The sequence below is a fragment of the Hibiscus syriacus genome, unplaced genomic scaffold, assembly GCF_006381635.1.
Source record: "Hibiscus syriacus cultivar Baekdansim isolate YM2019G1 unplaced genomic scaffold, ASM638163v2 tig00112503_pilon, whole genome shotgun sequence".
NCBI lineage: Eukaryota > Viridiplantae > Streptophyta > Magnoliopsida > Malvales > Malvaceae > Hibiscus > Hibiscus syriacus.
Genome location: NW_024063349.1, coordinates 64,381 through 78,533, shown reverse-complemented (window position 1 = coordinate 78,533; position 14,153 = coordinate 64,381). Strand labels below are relative to the sequence as shown.

Sequence of the window (14,153 nt, the reverse complement as noted above, 5' to 3'; positions counted from 1 at the left end):
TTAGAATTTGAATATATTTCTAACTGTAGCTGTCTAACTATTTAAGCACGCAATAGGTTCAAATATTAGATGAGACACCACTTGGTTTAATATCATACAAGACACCGATTCCATGCACGGCAAGGTTTACAGCATTGACAAAAGCTGCATATAAATTGAAGTCGAAGAAACCAAAGCAACCCACCCCTCCTCCTCCTCCTCCTCCTCCTTCTTTCTCCTCCTAGTCATCGTCATCGCCATCGTTGTCTCATTGTCTGGCTTGAGAACATTGTGTTAATTTCACCAAAAAGAAAAGGACAAGACATGTGGATTGACGATGATGTTGGTGTGGAACGGGATGATGCAGTCCAAACAGATGATGAAGAAATGGCACGCGGAAACATTCAAGGGGATGACAGTAATATAGAACCTGTGTTAACCCCATCCAGCAATTACCTTGAACTAAACAATTCATGGCCTCAAAGCTACAGGTTTTTCTATTTTCCCTTTCATTGCTGCTTGGATTTCGTTTTTCTTGCCGATCTATTCTTATTATTTATCTTATGCATGATGTTGGTGCATGTGAAAAGCAATGTACGTAGTTATGAATCATCTTATCATATGTTCATGAATGAATAGTCTATGCTACTGCTATAACTCTTTCAACATGACAACTGGGCCCTTCAATTATTTCTAACTTTAATTTCAAGTACAGACCATAAATATCTGTCATTTGTGTCATAGGCAACAAACTATGTATTCTTTGTGTGAATCTGATATATTAAGTTGCACGTGTGGCTAAACCTAGTTCTTTTCTAAAAGTGCACAACGTAGTCCATCACTTGCATAAAATTCAACCTCCAGAATCATGCCTGGGTCGAAAACATGCATTTGAAGACAATGGTTATGCTGTTCCTCGTGCAGCTAAAACTTAGTACTGATTTATAAGAATATGCATAAATTTCAATAAACCATGTTGCCATGGTTGGATACATGCAGGGAATCAATGGATATGTTCAAAGGTATTACACCTGCATCCATCAGCTTGAACGGGACTTCTCCCTTTTCCGACTATCAAAGCAACGATGACGAGACTTCCCTCGGTAAATCACTCCTTTCTGAAAGAACTTTAAATGAACAAGTTCCGATATCTATTCTCCCAGATCCACTGCAAAGAGTATCTTTCCATGAATCAATACCATCAATGAAGCGGTGTTCATTTACACAAGCACTTGTTAACGTTAATGTAACCATTTAATCAACCTTTAATTTTCGAACAACTTATGTGCCTTTCATGCTGTTAAAGGCTTCTCGTCGGTTTTCTTTACGTAGGAATCAATGTTCTGAGCGGCATAGGACTCCTTATGCTGTTAAAGGAGGGTGGATCATGGATGAGCCTTACTCTGCTCCTAATATTTGGTGTTGTTGCCTGTTATACTGGTGTTTTGTTAAAGAGATGCTTAGAGAGCTTTCCTGGTCTACAAACTTATCCCGATATCGGACAGGCTGCTTTCGGCCGGTCGCTTTATTATAGATGTAAGTGTGATTATAATCCCAAAGTGAGTATCCTCCAATATTATTCCTGTATAAATTTTTTGTTTGCCATTGCGAGTTAACAGAGATACTAGCACTAGACACTTTGGTTTCAATTGGTGAAATGCAGAATTATAAGCATGTACAATGATTTGATTTCTTGGTTCAATCTCATCTTCTGCAGAATCTGCACTAAAAGATTAAACTGTGCATCTAATCTGTAGCTGCCTGTGTCGAGTACGTAATAATCATGAGCGACAACCTGTCCACGATTTTCCCAAACACCAGCATACATATTGGCGGAATATATCTTAATGCTCATCAAATATTTGCTATTATAGGAATTCTCATTGTTCTCCCACTGTTTGGCCCCGAGACCTTAGTTTGCTGTCATACCTTTCAGGTTCGATTTCTCATCCCCTTAAAAAGCTTTAAAGCTATGAGATTGTTGATCTTAATCTTTTGAAATGTTCAGTTGGTGGAGTAGGAGAATCAATTTTAGTGGTACTTTGCTTGTTATGGGTCGGGACTGTCAATCAAACCGGGTTTCATCGAGCTGGAACTGCTCTTAACCTGCCAAACCTACCCATTTCAGTTGGTATATATAGTTTCTGCTATGCAGGCCATTCTGTTTTTCCAAATATATATTCTTCCATGAAAGAGCCTTCACTTTTTCCACTTGTACTTATTATCAGGTAACATAAAATCACACCTTAATTTAGATATGGACAGAATTTCACATTCACTTTGTGTTTCTTGTGTTTCTTGTGTTTCAGCTTTATATTTTGTTGGTTCATCTGCACTGGGGCAGCAATCTCAGGTTTTCTGATATTTGGAAATTCAATTGAATCTCAGTTTACATTAAACATGCCAATAAAATTTGCAGCCTCCAAAGTCGCTGTCTGGACAGTGGTATGTGTGTTCTTACTTTATTTTCATGCTTGTTCACACATTTCCAAGGCCTGAAAAATGGCTATTGTTTCCCATCAGGTGATTATAACAATATCAAAGTATGCCTTGACACTCACTCCCATTGCATCGAGTCTAGAAGAACTCGTACCTTTGACATGGTCGAGATCTTATGGTGTTTCCATACTCATCAGAACAGCTTTAGTGATTTCAACTTTAGTTGTTGCAATGGCAGTTCCCTTCTTCGGTAAAAAAAAAAAGGGAGAACACATTTAGATTTACAGTTCAATTCATTCCAATATTACCTTCTTGTTCATTTCTCAACCTTTCTTACCTGCAGCTTTTCTCACGGCATTGGCTGGATCTTTACTCACAATGCTAATTGTAAGTTCTTTAATCAGAGACAGTTAAAAAAAGAAGTGTATTTTTTTAAAACAATTTCTGTGTCTGCTATTTTATTAATCAGACTATTATATTCCCATGATCCTGTTATCTCAGCATACTTGGTGGTAAATTAACCAATTTGCAAGTAAGAATCCTTAATTGCAGCTTTTCAAGATTAGTATATATATATATATATATACATGTTTGCACTTTGTTTGACATGAATATTTTCTGGCAATCAGATGGGAGAGTGCATTTTCATTGCCATTGTGGGGTTTTTGATTGCTTGTGATGGCACATATTCGGCGCTCATAAGATTAGCAGCAGGCCAACGTTGATGAAAGGTGGCTGCAACTGCACAGTTCTATGTGCTTGTATCAGAGAAATTTTAATGTCAAGAAATAATCCTGTCAAATGTGTCACAGCAAATTGTATCAGAGAAACATATTAATATTTTACACAATAATTAATATCAATACCAATAGAGAAGTGTCCATATCCTTCTGAATTACTATAATTTTAGCACTCTTCTCAAAATTTTCAAGTTGAATATTGACATGAGAGAGTTCAATATTGATATCTATCTCCTAAATTTATTGATTTTTATTTATTTATTAATATAACTCTCTAAATTTAAATTAGATTATTTTGATCGAATTTAAGTGTCACAAAAATCTTTTAAATTTATTTTATTTACAAGGCATCGTAATACACATACCTAAAAACATAAAAAAAAACGAGCACGAGACTGACTCAACACCTCCAATACATCATACATATGTCCCGCACGTTCCCAATTCATCATATCACCAATGTACCACATCAATACACATATTTAACACCAAATAACAATCACTTTACACATGCAATTTTATCAAGCATAATCAGGGAAACTTCATGGGGACTAGTGGGATCATACCCCAAAAATATTTAAAAAACAGAATAAATATGTTTGTATACATATATAATATATTAAAAGAGTTACGATCTCTATACACATAGTAATTTTTTTTAATTTCACACAGATTTACAATCATTAAATTGGTAGAAATAGATGGTTGAGATTAACTCTATTTTTCTCCCATTGAATATCTTCTCATTTTATATTGTTAATCTCAACCGTCTATTTCTACTCATCTAATGGTCTTAAATATGTATAAAATTAAAAGAGTTTTATGCTGCATAATATTTAAAGAGTTGTACACTTTAAAATTTAAAAATTACACATACACACGCGCACGTACGCACGCAGACACACAAACATACATGCAAACCATTAAAGTGAAGGAATATGAACAAATTTAGAAAAAAATAATAATAATGTAAACCATGTTTAGATTCTTTTTTAACTTGAAACCCATATTAAGTTATATTTTTTAAATATAAAAAATTAATTTTTTTGAAGCTCTCGTTAAAATGACGATGATTTTTATCTTTAAAAGTCTTAAATGATGGATTATCTTCATAAAGTAAGCTCTTTTAATGTCAAGTTTCAAACTTTATGGATAAAATAAGAAAGAGGGATAAAGAGGGAGAAAAGAGGCGAGGGAATGCTATTTAAACTCGGTCCAATCCTAATTCCTTTCCAATTTAAACTCAATCTTAATCCATCATTTCTAAGTTAGTTATGTAACACCCCAATTTTCTAAGTTTGAAATTCGATTGATCAAACATAATTTTTTTATTTAATTATTACTTTAATCGATATCAAATACTATTTAGTTCCTTATTTCTTTAATATCAAATGCTGAAACACATTTGACATGATTATTTCTTGACATAAAATTTCTCTGTTACAAGCACATGGAACTGTGCAGTTGCAGCCACTTTTCATCAACGTTGGCCTGCTGCTTATCTTATGAGCGCCGAATATGTGCCATCACAAGCAATCAAAAACCCCACAATGGCAATGAAAATGCACACTCCCATCTAATTGCCAGAAAATATTCATGTCAAATAAATTGCAAACATGTATATATATATATATATAGTAATCTTGAAAAGCTAATTATGGATTCTTACTTGCAAATTGGTTAATTTACCGCCAAGTATGCTGAGATAACAGGCACATGGGAATATAATAGTCTGTATAATAAAACAGCAGACACAAATGTTAAGACACACACACACACATTTGTTTTTTAACTCTCTGATTGAAGAACTTACAATTAGCATTGTGAGCAAAGATCCAGCCAATGCCATGAGAAAAGCTGCAGGAAAGAAAGGTTGAAAAATGAACAAGAAGGTAATATTGGAATGAATTGAACTGTAAATCTAAATATGTTCTCTCTTTTTTACCGAAGAAGGGAACTGTCATTGCAACAACTAAAGTTGAAATCGTTAAAGCTGTTCTGATGAGTATGGATACACCATAAGATCTCGACCATTTCGAAGGTACGAGTTCTTCGAGACCCGATGCAATGGGAGTGAGTGTCAAGGCATACTTTGATATTGTTATAATCACCTGATGGAAAACAATTGCCATTTTTCAGGCCTTGGAACTGTGTGAAGAAGCATGAAAATAAAGTAAGAACATACGTACATACCACTGTGCAGACTGCAATTTGGAGGCTGCAAATTTTATTGGCATGTTTCTGAGATTCAATCGAGTCACCAAATATCAGAAAACCAGAGATTGCTGCCCCAGTGCAGATGAACCAACAAAATATAAAGCTGAAACACGAGAAGCACAAGTTTAACAAAGTGAATGTGAAATTCTGTCCATATATAAGTTAAGGTGTAATTTTATGTTACCTGAGTATAAGTACAAGCGGAAAAAGTGAAGGCTCTTTCATGGAAGAATATATATCTGGAATTACCTTATGGCCTGCATAGAAGAAACTATATATACCAACATAAATGGGTAGGTTTGCCAGGTTAAGAGTAGTTCCAGCTCGATGAAACCCAACTTGATCGACAGCCCCAACCCATAACAAGCAAAGTACCACTAAAATTGATGCTCCTACTCCACCAACTGAACATTTCAAAAGGTTAAGGTCAGCAATCTCATGGCTTTAAAGCGGTTTCAGAAGGATGAGAAATCGAACCTGAAAGGTATGACAGCAAACTAAGATCTCGGAGCCAAACAGTTGGGAGAACAATGAGAATTCCTATGATAGAAAATATTTGATGAGCATTAAGATATATTCCGCCAATATGTATGCTGGTGTTTGGGAAAATCGTGGACGTATTGTCGCTCATGATTATTACGTACTCGACGCACGCAGCCTTCAGATTAGAGGCAGATTTAATCTTAGTGAAGATTCTGCAGAACATGAGAATGAACCAAGAAATCAACATAAATCAAATCATTGTACTAACATATAATTCTGCATACAAAGTTACCTGCATTTAACCAATTGAAACCAAAGTGTCTAGTGTTAGTATCTCTGTCAATGCAATTGTAAACAGAAAATGTATATAGGAATAATATTGGAGGGTACTCAATTTGAGCTTATAATCACACTTACAGCTACAATGAAGCGACCGGCTACACCGAAAGCAGCCTGTCCGATATCGGGATAAGTGTGTAGACCAGGAGAGCTCTCTAGGCATCTCTTTAACAAAATATCAGTATAACATGCAACGACACCAAATATTATGAGCAGAGTAAGACTCATCCACCCTCCTTCTTTAACAGCATAAGGAGTCGTAAGGAGTCCTATGCCGCTCAGAACATTGATTACTACGAAAAGAATGTTGGAAAATAAACAAAGTACGAGTAATTTCCCTATAACCAGATTAGTGAGAATGCGAAATAAAAACGGAAAAATAATACCCGAAAAATTGATAACAGAGTTCAGCCAATTGTGCCTATGTCTCCAGACTGCTGCAGATCTTTTACTAAGAGAGAAAATTTACAAGTGTTTACAAAACACTCACTACTCACAAGAAAGCTCTCTAGTATTGGGAGAAAGAAATGATTTTTGGGATGTTGGGATGATTATGAAGCTAAATGGGCTAGGGTATTTATAGTTGAAGCTTAGGGACTAATCTTGTAAATACCCTAAAAATGCAATGACTAAAGTTGCAATATTCCCATTTCCTATTTTCAAAAAAAAAACAACACCGAAATCGGTGCATTAATTTCTAGCCAAAATTGTTGAAAACCATTGCCACCCCCTGTTGAAATCAATTTTGGCCGCCCCCTTTTTTGACTTGGTGGCTACTTGCTTTTAATTTCAACAATCTCTCACTTGAAGACTGATTTTAATCTGTCTTCACACCTCGATCGATGCAGCAGCATTTCTCGTCTCGTTATTCTAGCATGCCAAATGAAGCTGAACACAACTTCAGTTTGTCTGCAGTCACCGTCTTTGTTAACATGTCTGTCGGATTTTGAGCTCCACTAATCTTTTCAAGTTTCAAAATCTCATCTTCCAGAAGAGACCGGATAAAATGATATCGCAGTTGTATGTGCTTCGTCCTAGAATGAAAATACGGATTCTTCGCTAGATGGATAACACTTTGACTATCGCAATACAAGACATTGTTTTCTTGTTTCTTGCCTAACTCTTCCAAGAAACTTTGGAGCCAGACCATCTCCTTGCTGGCTTCTGTAACAGCGACATATTCTGCTTCAGTTGTAGAGAGAGCAAATATCTTCTGTAGTTGAGAAACCCAACTCACTGCGGTTCCTCCTAGAGTATAGACATACCTTGTAGTGTACCTTCTGATGTCAACATTTTCGGCTAAGTCAGCATCTACATAGCCTGTCAGTTTCGTATCTCCACTTTTGAAACAAAGTGCTTTGTTTTTGGTACCCCGCAGATATCTGAGGATCCATTTGACTGCTTCCCAGTGTACCTTGCCCGGATTATTCATGTACCTGCTAACAGCTCCCACTGCATGAGCAATATCTGGTCTAGTACAAACCATGGCATACATTAGACTTCCAATTGTTGAGGCATACGACACCTTCACCATGTGTGCAAGTTCTTCCTCCTTCTTTGGTGATTGTTCTTTGGAAAGTCTGAAATGGACACCTAAAGGTGTACTTACTAGTTTAGCATCTTGCATGTTGAACCTGGAGAGTACTTTGTTGATGTACTCAGCCTGTGATAACATCAAAGTCCCCGACTTTGTGTCTCTCTTAATCCTCATCCCAAGAATCTGCTTTGCAGTGCCCAAATCCTTCATAGCAAACTGCTTCGACAATTTTTGTTTCAAGTTTATAATCTCATGCATGTTTGAGCCTGCAACAAGCATGTCATCAACGTACAACAATAAAATAATGAAGCTATTGTCGAACCTCTTGATGTAGCAATAATGATCTGCTTGACATATGGTAAAACCATTGCTACCCATGAAGTTGTCGAACTTCTTGTACCACTGTCTAGGAGCTTGTTTTAAACCATACAAGCTCTTCTTCAACCTGCATACCAGATTTTTCTTGTCTGCCTTTATAAAGCCTTCTGGCTGCCTCATATAGATTTCTTCCTCCAAATCACCATGAAGGAAAGCTGTCTTTACATCTAACTGCTCAAGATGTAAATTCTCTACAACTACAATTTTCAACACCAGTCTGATTGTAGACAGTTTTACAACTGGAGAGAAAATTTCATTGTAGTCAATACCTTCTTTTTGCTGAAAGCCTTTGACAACCAATCTTGCTTTGTAGCGTTTGCTCCCATCGTGTTATTCTTTGATCCTGTAAATCCACTTATTTTGGAGTTCTTTCTTGTCTGGTGGTAATTCAGCTAATTCCCAGGTCTGATTTGACACAAGTGAGTTCATCTCATCTTTCATGGAAGACTCTCACTTGACTGAATCCTCCACTTGCTTTGCTTCATCATAGCACTCTGGTTCACTATTATCAGTTAGCAACAAGTAGTGCAAAGAAGGAGAATGTCGTTGGGTTGGTTTAGGAATTCTGGAGGAGCGTCTCAGTTCTGGTGTGCCTGGTTCTTCCTGAACTGCTTCAGGATTGATCTGAACATCATTTCTAGAAATCTCCTCAAACTCAGCAAATTCCTTTGTTTCAGCTTCGGTATTGGAGCTACTTGATTCTACAGTTGACCTCTCTTTGTATATCACATTCTCATTGAAAATGACATATATGCTTCTGATGATCTTTCGATTTTCGTAGTCCCAAAATCGGCAATCGAACTCATCACCACCATAACCAACAAAGACGCATTTGTTGGACTTGGCATCAGGTTTACTTCTTTTAGCAGAATCTATGTGTACATAAGAAATACAACCAAACACTCTTAAGTGTGAAAGGTTTATTTCTTTCTTGCTCCAAACTTCCTCTGGTATTCTGCCATCCAAAGGAACTGAAGGCCCACGGTTGATCAGGTAAGATGCAGTGTTGATAGCTTTAGCCCATAAAAAATTTGGGCAAACCGACATGTATCCTCATACTTCTGGCACGTTCATTCAGAGTTCTGTTCATGCGATCTGCTACGCCATTCTGTTGCGGTGTCATGGGAACTATTGTCTCCATCTTGATCCCATTGTTTACACAGAAATCTCTAAATCTTCTATTTTTGTACTCTCCTCCATTATCAGACCTCAACCGCTTGACTTTCAAACCAGTCTCATTTTCCACCATGACTTTTCATTTTCTGAAAGTATCAAAGACTTCTGATTTCTTCTTCAGAAAATAAACCCACACCTTCCTCGTAGAATCATCGATGAAGGTGACATAATATAATGAGCCTGCAAGAGATGGAACTGGAGATGGTCCCCATACATAAGTATGAACCAACTCCAACTTTTCAGTCTTGGGTGTCTTGCCAATCTTTGCAAAACTCATTTTCTTTTGTTTGCCAAAGATGCAATCCTCGCATAGTCCGACATCTACACTCTTTAGATCCGGCAGTTTGCCTTTTAACAAAAGTGTCTTTATCATTTTCTCGCTCATATGACCAAGCCTTTGGTGCCATAGGTTTGATTTTCCATCAGCATCTGTTGCAGCAATGATATTCTCTAAATTTGATGTTACATAGAGAGTATCAGTCTTCTTACCACGAGCAATGATGAGTGCTCCTTTGGTAATCTTTCATTCACAGCCTGAAAAGGTTGTGCTATATCCTTTTCCATCAAGCTGTCCTACAGAAATCAAATTTCTTTTGAGGCCAGGAATATGTCTCACTCCCTTCAGCGTTCAGGTGGTCTGGTTTGACAATTTTAATCGGATGTCTCATTTTCCGACGATCTTCAAGGTTTCATCATCAGCTAGATAAACCTTCCCAAAATCACCACTGACATAGTTCTCCATGATTTCTCGGCATGGGGTGGAGTGGAAAGATGCCCCTGAATCCAAGATCAATGATTCAGTCGGACTGTTTACGCTTAGAATCATGGCATCACCTGTCTCCTATGTCACGTTGGCAGATTCCCGTGCGCCGGTATTTTTCTTCAGTGCTCGGCAATCTCTTTTAAATTTCTCGGCATGGGGTGGAGTGGAAGATGCCCCTGAATCCAAGATCAATGATTCAGTCGGACTGTTTACGCTTAGAATCATGGCATCACCTGTCTCCTATGTCACGTTGGCAGATTCCCGTGCGCCGGTATTTTTCTTCAGTGCTCGGCAATCTCTTTTAAAGTGACCCTTCTTGCCACAATTATAACATGTAAAATCTTTCTTTCATGTTCTTGATTTTCCCGTTCTGGATTTGGATCTGGCATGATTTGAATTTCTTTCTGAAGTTCTCCCTCTGGTCTCCGTGTGCAAGGCTGAGGAGGTTGATGCTTCACCCGATTCTCTCCGTCGAATTTCTTCGCTCAGTACCAGATCTCGAACATCGTCGAATTTCAATTTACTATTTCTCGACGAGCTGCTAACTGCTGTAACAGTAGCATTCCAACTGTCTGGTAGAGATGATAAGAGAATTAAAGCTCAAACCTCATCATCAAATTCAATTTCCACGGAACTCAACTGGGTTGTAATTGTGTTGAGTTCATTTAGGTGTTGAGCCACTGATGCCCCTTCCGCCATCCGTAAATTGAATAATCGCCTCATCAAATGAACTTTTTTTAGGCCGATGGCTTCTCATACATACTGGAGAGAGCCGCCATAAGACCTGTCGGGGTCTTTTCTTTTGCTATGTTGAAAGCAACATTTCGGGACAACGTCAGTCGGATAACTCCGAGGGTTTGTCTGTCGAAAAGAGCTCAATCTTCATTCTTCATGCCCTCTGTTTTTTTTTTCCTAAGAGAGGTTGATAGAGATTTTTCTGGTACAAAAAATCTTCAATCTGCATCTTCCAAAAACCAAAGTCCACACCATCGAACTTTTCAATTTTCACCTTCCCTTCGTCTGCAGCCATCGCTCCCACTCGAATTTGGCTTCGTTTGGATTGTTTCTGACAATTCTTGCGAACCACCGTGTATTAGAACATCTTCGTCGACAAATTCGTAACGCCGACAATTTTTTTTACTATTCACGAAATTCACTATTCTCGTGAACAATAATGAATAGTAACCTCGCAAAAAAATTGACAAATTTCACAACCAAAAGCTTCGATTACCAGTTGTTGGGAAATAAACAGAGTACGAGTAATTTCCCTATAACCAGATTAGTGAGAATGCGAAATAAAAACAGAAAAATAATACCCGAAAAATTGATAACGGAGTTCAGCCAATTGTGCCTATGTCTTCGGACTGCTGTAGATCTTTTACTAAGAGAGAAAATTTACAAGTGTTTATAAAACACTCACTACTCACAAGAAAGCTCTCTAGTATTGGGAGAAAGAAATAATTTTTGGGATGTTGTGATGATTATGAAGTTAAATGGGCTATGATATTTATAGTTGAAGCTTAGTGACTAATCTTGTAAATACCCTAAAAAATGCAATGACTAAAGTTACAATATTCCCATTTCCTATTTTTTTAAAAAACAGCATCGAAATCGGTGCATTAATTTCAAGGCAAAATTGTTGAAAACCATTGCCACCTCCTGTTGAAATCAATTTTGGCCGCCCCTTTTTTGACTTGGTGGCTGCTTGCTTTTAATTTCAACAAAGAAAACCGATGAGAAGCCTTTAACAGCATGAAAGGCACATAAGTTGTTCGAAAACTAAAGGTTGATTTAATGGTTACATTACCATTAACAAGTGCTTGTGTAAATGAACACTGCTTCGTTTATGGTATTGATCCATGGAAAGGTACTCTTTGCAGTGGATCTGGGAGAATAGATATCGGCACTTGTTCATTTAAAGTTCTTTCATAAAGGAGTGCTTTACCGAGGCCGGAAGTCTCGTCATCGTTACGCTGATAGTCGGAAAAGGGAGAAGTCCCGTTGAAGCGGATGGATGAAGGTGTAATACCTTTTAACATATCCATTGATTCCCTCTATGTATCGTTTATTGAAATTTATGCAAATTCTTATAAATCAGTACTATGTTTTAGGTACACGAGGAACAGGATAACCATGGACTTCAAATGCATGTTTTCGACCCAGGCATGATTCCGAAGGTTGAGTTTTATGCAAGTTATTGACTACGTTTTGCTCTCTTAGAAAATAACTAGGTTTAGTTACATGTGCAACTTAATATATCAAAATGCATAGTTTGCTGCTTCCGACACAAATGAAATATAGATGTTTAATGTTATCGTTTTAAGTGTTTGGTCCGTTAAAACTATTAAAAAATCGTTAACCACTCAAAACATAACATCAACAAAACAATAAATTATATCGGGGGTGGATGTATGTAGTACATCCATTATTTTAGGAGAATATTAAATTTAATTTGTTAATGAGAATAAAAAATTAAAATAAATTATTAAAATTTTAGGCCCTCGTATTTTAATTTTTAAATCGGGCCTCGACCGAAACCAAGTGGTATCTCATCGACTTCAATTTATGATACTAAACCAAGGGGAGTAAGACGGATACATTGAAATTTATTTTTAAATCTAATGCTTAATCTGAGTTTAATTAATTTTGGATATTTTATGCTCAATAATAATTGGGTCAGCATCAAATCACACGTACAATTTAGTCACAACCAACATAAACCTTAAAATCCCAACTAAACAACCCTTAGGGTATTTTAGTAATTTCACATATATATATTTTTTTTGTTATTTAGCTCAGAAAGACATTTTAGTCATTTTCACACTCGATAATATATTATACGTTTAACGGCTAATGACAAGAGTACCTGATCAATGTCCTAGAAAATTTTTCTTGAAATTCAAAGTACTTTTCTTGATATTTACATAAATAAGGGCATTTTAATCATTATTTATAATCGTGGGTATTGTGATTATTACCTAACTCGTAATTACTAAACTTTTATGACATTTTTCTTAAAATTAAAAGTATTTATTTCGGGCCATTAATATTTATTATTTAAATTTAAGGGCATTTTGATAATTTTTCCTATTTCTCAATCGGATGTTAGGACGAACGTCCAAATATACCATACGAAGCATTATCATTATGAAAATCTATAAAACATTTAGAGTTCGAAATATACTCAACTTAATTACTTGAATTCGATACTATTTTGAGTTATTATAATTTTGGCTTTGCGAGTTTTTGAGGTAAATATGAACATCATAGGGTCCAATATTGATATTTATCTCCCAAATTTAGTAAAAAAAATTTCTATTTTAAGCATGCTTTTTCACAGGATTTGTTCAGAGATTGTAAGTATCTGATGTTGGAAATCAAACGTAATTCTAGAATTTTGAAAAGTCAAAAAATGACTAAAAAATATGCTTAATTATTAAGCAAAATGCATGCTTAATAATTAAGGGAAAAACGTGTCAACAAAAGCAATTAAGATGTGTATGCTTAATCATTAAGCACATGTGAATTAAAATATGAAAGTTAGTCAAACATGGAGGCAATGGGAAAACTTGGCAAGCAACCATGGGAAACTTCATGAATTACTTAGAAATTAAGCTAATAATATTATAATATGGGTGGGCAGCAACAAAACATGGCAGCAGCAAAAGTTGGGTTGGCAAGCTTGGCAATTAAGGAAGTATTAGGCGGCAGAGAGAAATTGAGAAGCGTCCAGAGTAGTTCAAGGCGGTTTATTACATCTATATATACGGGTGTTTTACTTTAGTTTATATGAACACAAGTAAGAAAAAATGAAGGCATAGAAAAGCTAATGAAAAATAGCTTAGCAAAGCTATTAAAGAGAGAGGGTAGAGCTTAGCAAAGCTTAGGAATATGATTGAAAGCTTAGAAAAGCTATGAGAGAATTTGAGTAAAGCTTAGCAAAGCTTAGAATACTGAGGTTGTGTTTGTAAACTAGCTGCAGCTAGTGTTGTAGCATTGTAATATGGGGTAACGTCGTTGTAACGTATTTTACCTCGTATTAATAAAAGTTCGAGTGTTATAAATTATTTGAGTGCCCATCTACACTTCCAACAAGTGGTAT

General features: G+C 36.4%; 1 protein-coding gene and 1 pseudogene across 1 annotated transcript; one reads left to right on the top strand and one right to left on the bottom strand.

Annotated features, from left to right (window-relative positions):
- The first annotated feature begins 303 nt into the window (after positions 1 to 303).
- LOC120180944 lies at positions 304 to 3,143 on the top strand (annotated as a pseudogene).
- Positions 3,144 to 4,656: 1,513 nt separating this feature from the next.
- On the bottom strand, positions 4,657 to 12,017 carry LOC120180943 (amino acid transporter AVT1D-like). Its single transcript, XM_039186214.1, has 11 exons — positions 11,997 to 12,017; positions 11,859 to 11,886; positions 6,276 to 6,490; positions 6,127 to 6,150; positions 5,874 to 6,033; positions 5,560 to 5,779; positions 5,352 to 5,478; positions 5,104 to 5,269; positions 4,972 to 5,015; positions 4,828 to 4,890; positions 4,657 to 4,734 (listed from the first exon to the last, which is right to left on the bottom strand). Exons 1-11 carry the CDS (start codon positions 12,015 to 12,017, stop codon positions 4,657 to 4,659), a joined length of 1,146 nt encoding a protein of 381 aa, XP_039042145.1.
- Positions 12,018 to 14,153: the final 2,136 nt, after the last annotated feature.

Bases quoted from the DNA above. Each gene is read 5' to 3' on its own strand.
- LOC120180943 (XM_039186214.1), bottom strand. From the start codon at position 12,017: ATGACGAGACTTCCGGCCTCG. The intron at 6,151-6,275 runs GTAAGTGTGATT...GGTTAAATGCAG, and splicing joins CCGGTCGCTTCATTGTAGCT to GTAACTTTGTATGCAGAATT. The intron at 4,891-4,971 runs GTAAGTTCTTCA...TTTATTATACAG, and splicing joins CTTTGCTCACAATGCTAATT to ACTATTATATTCCCATGTGC.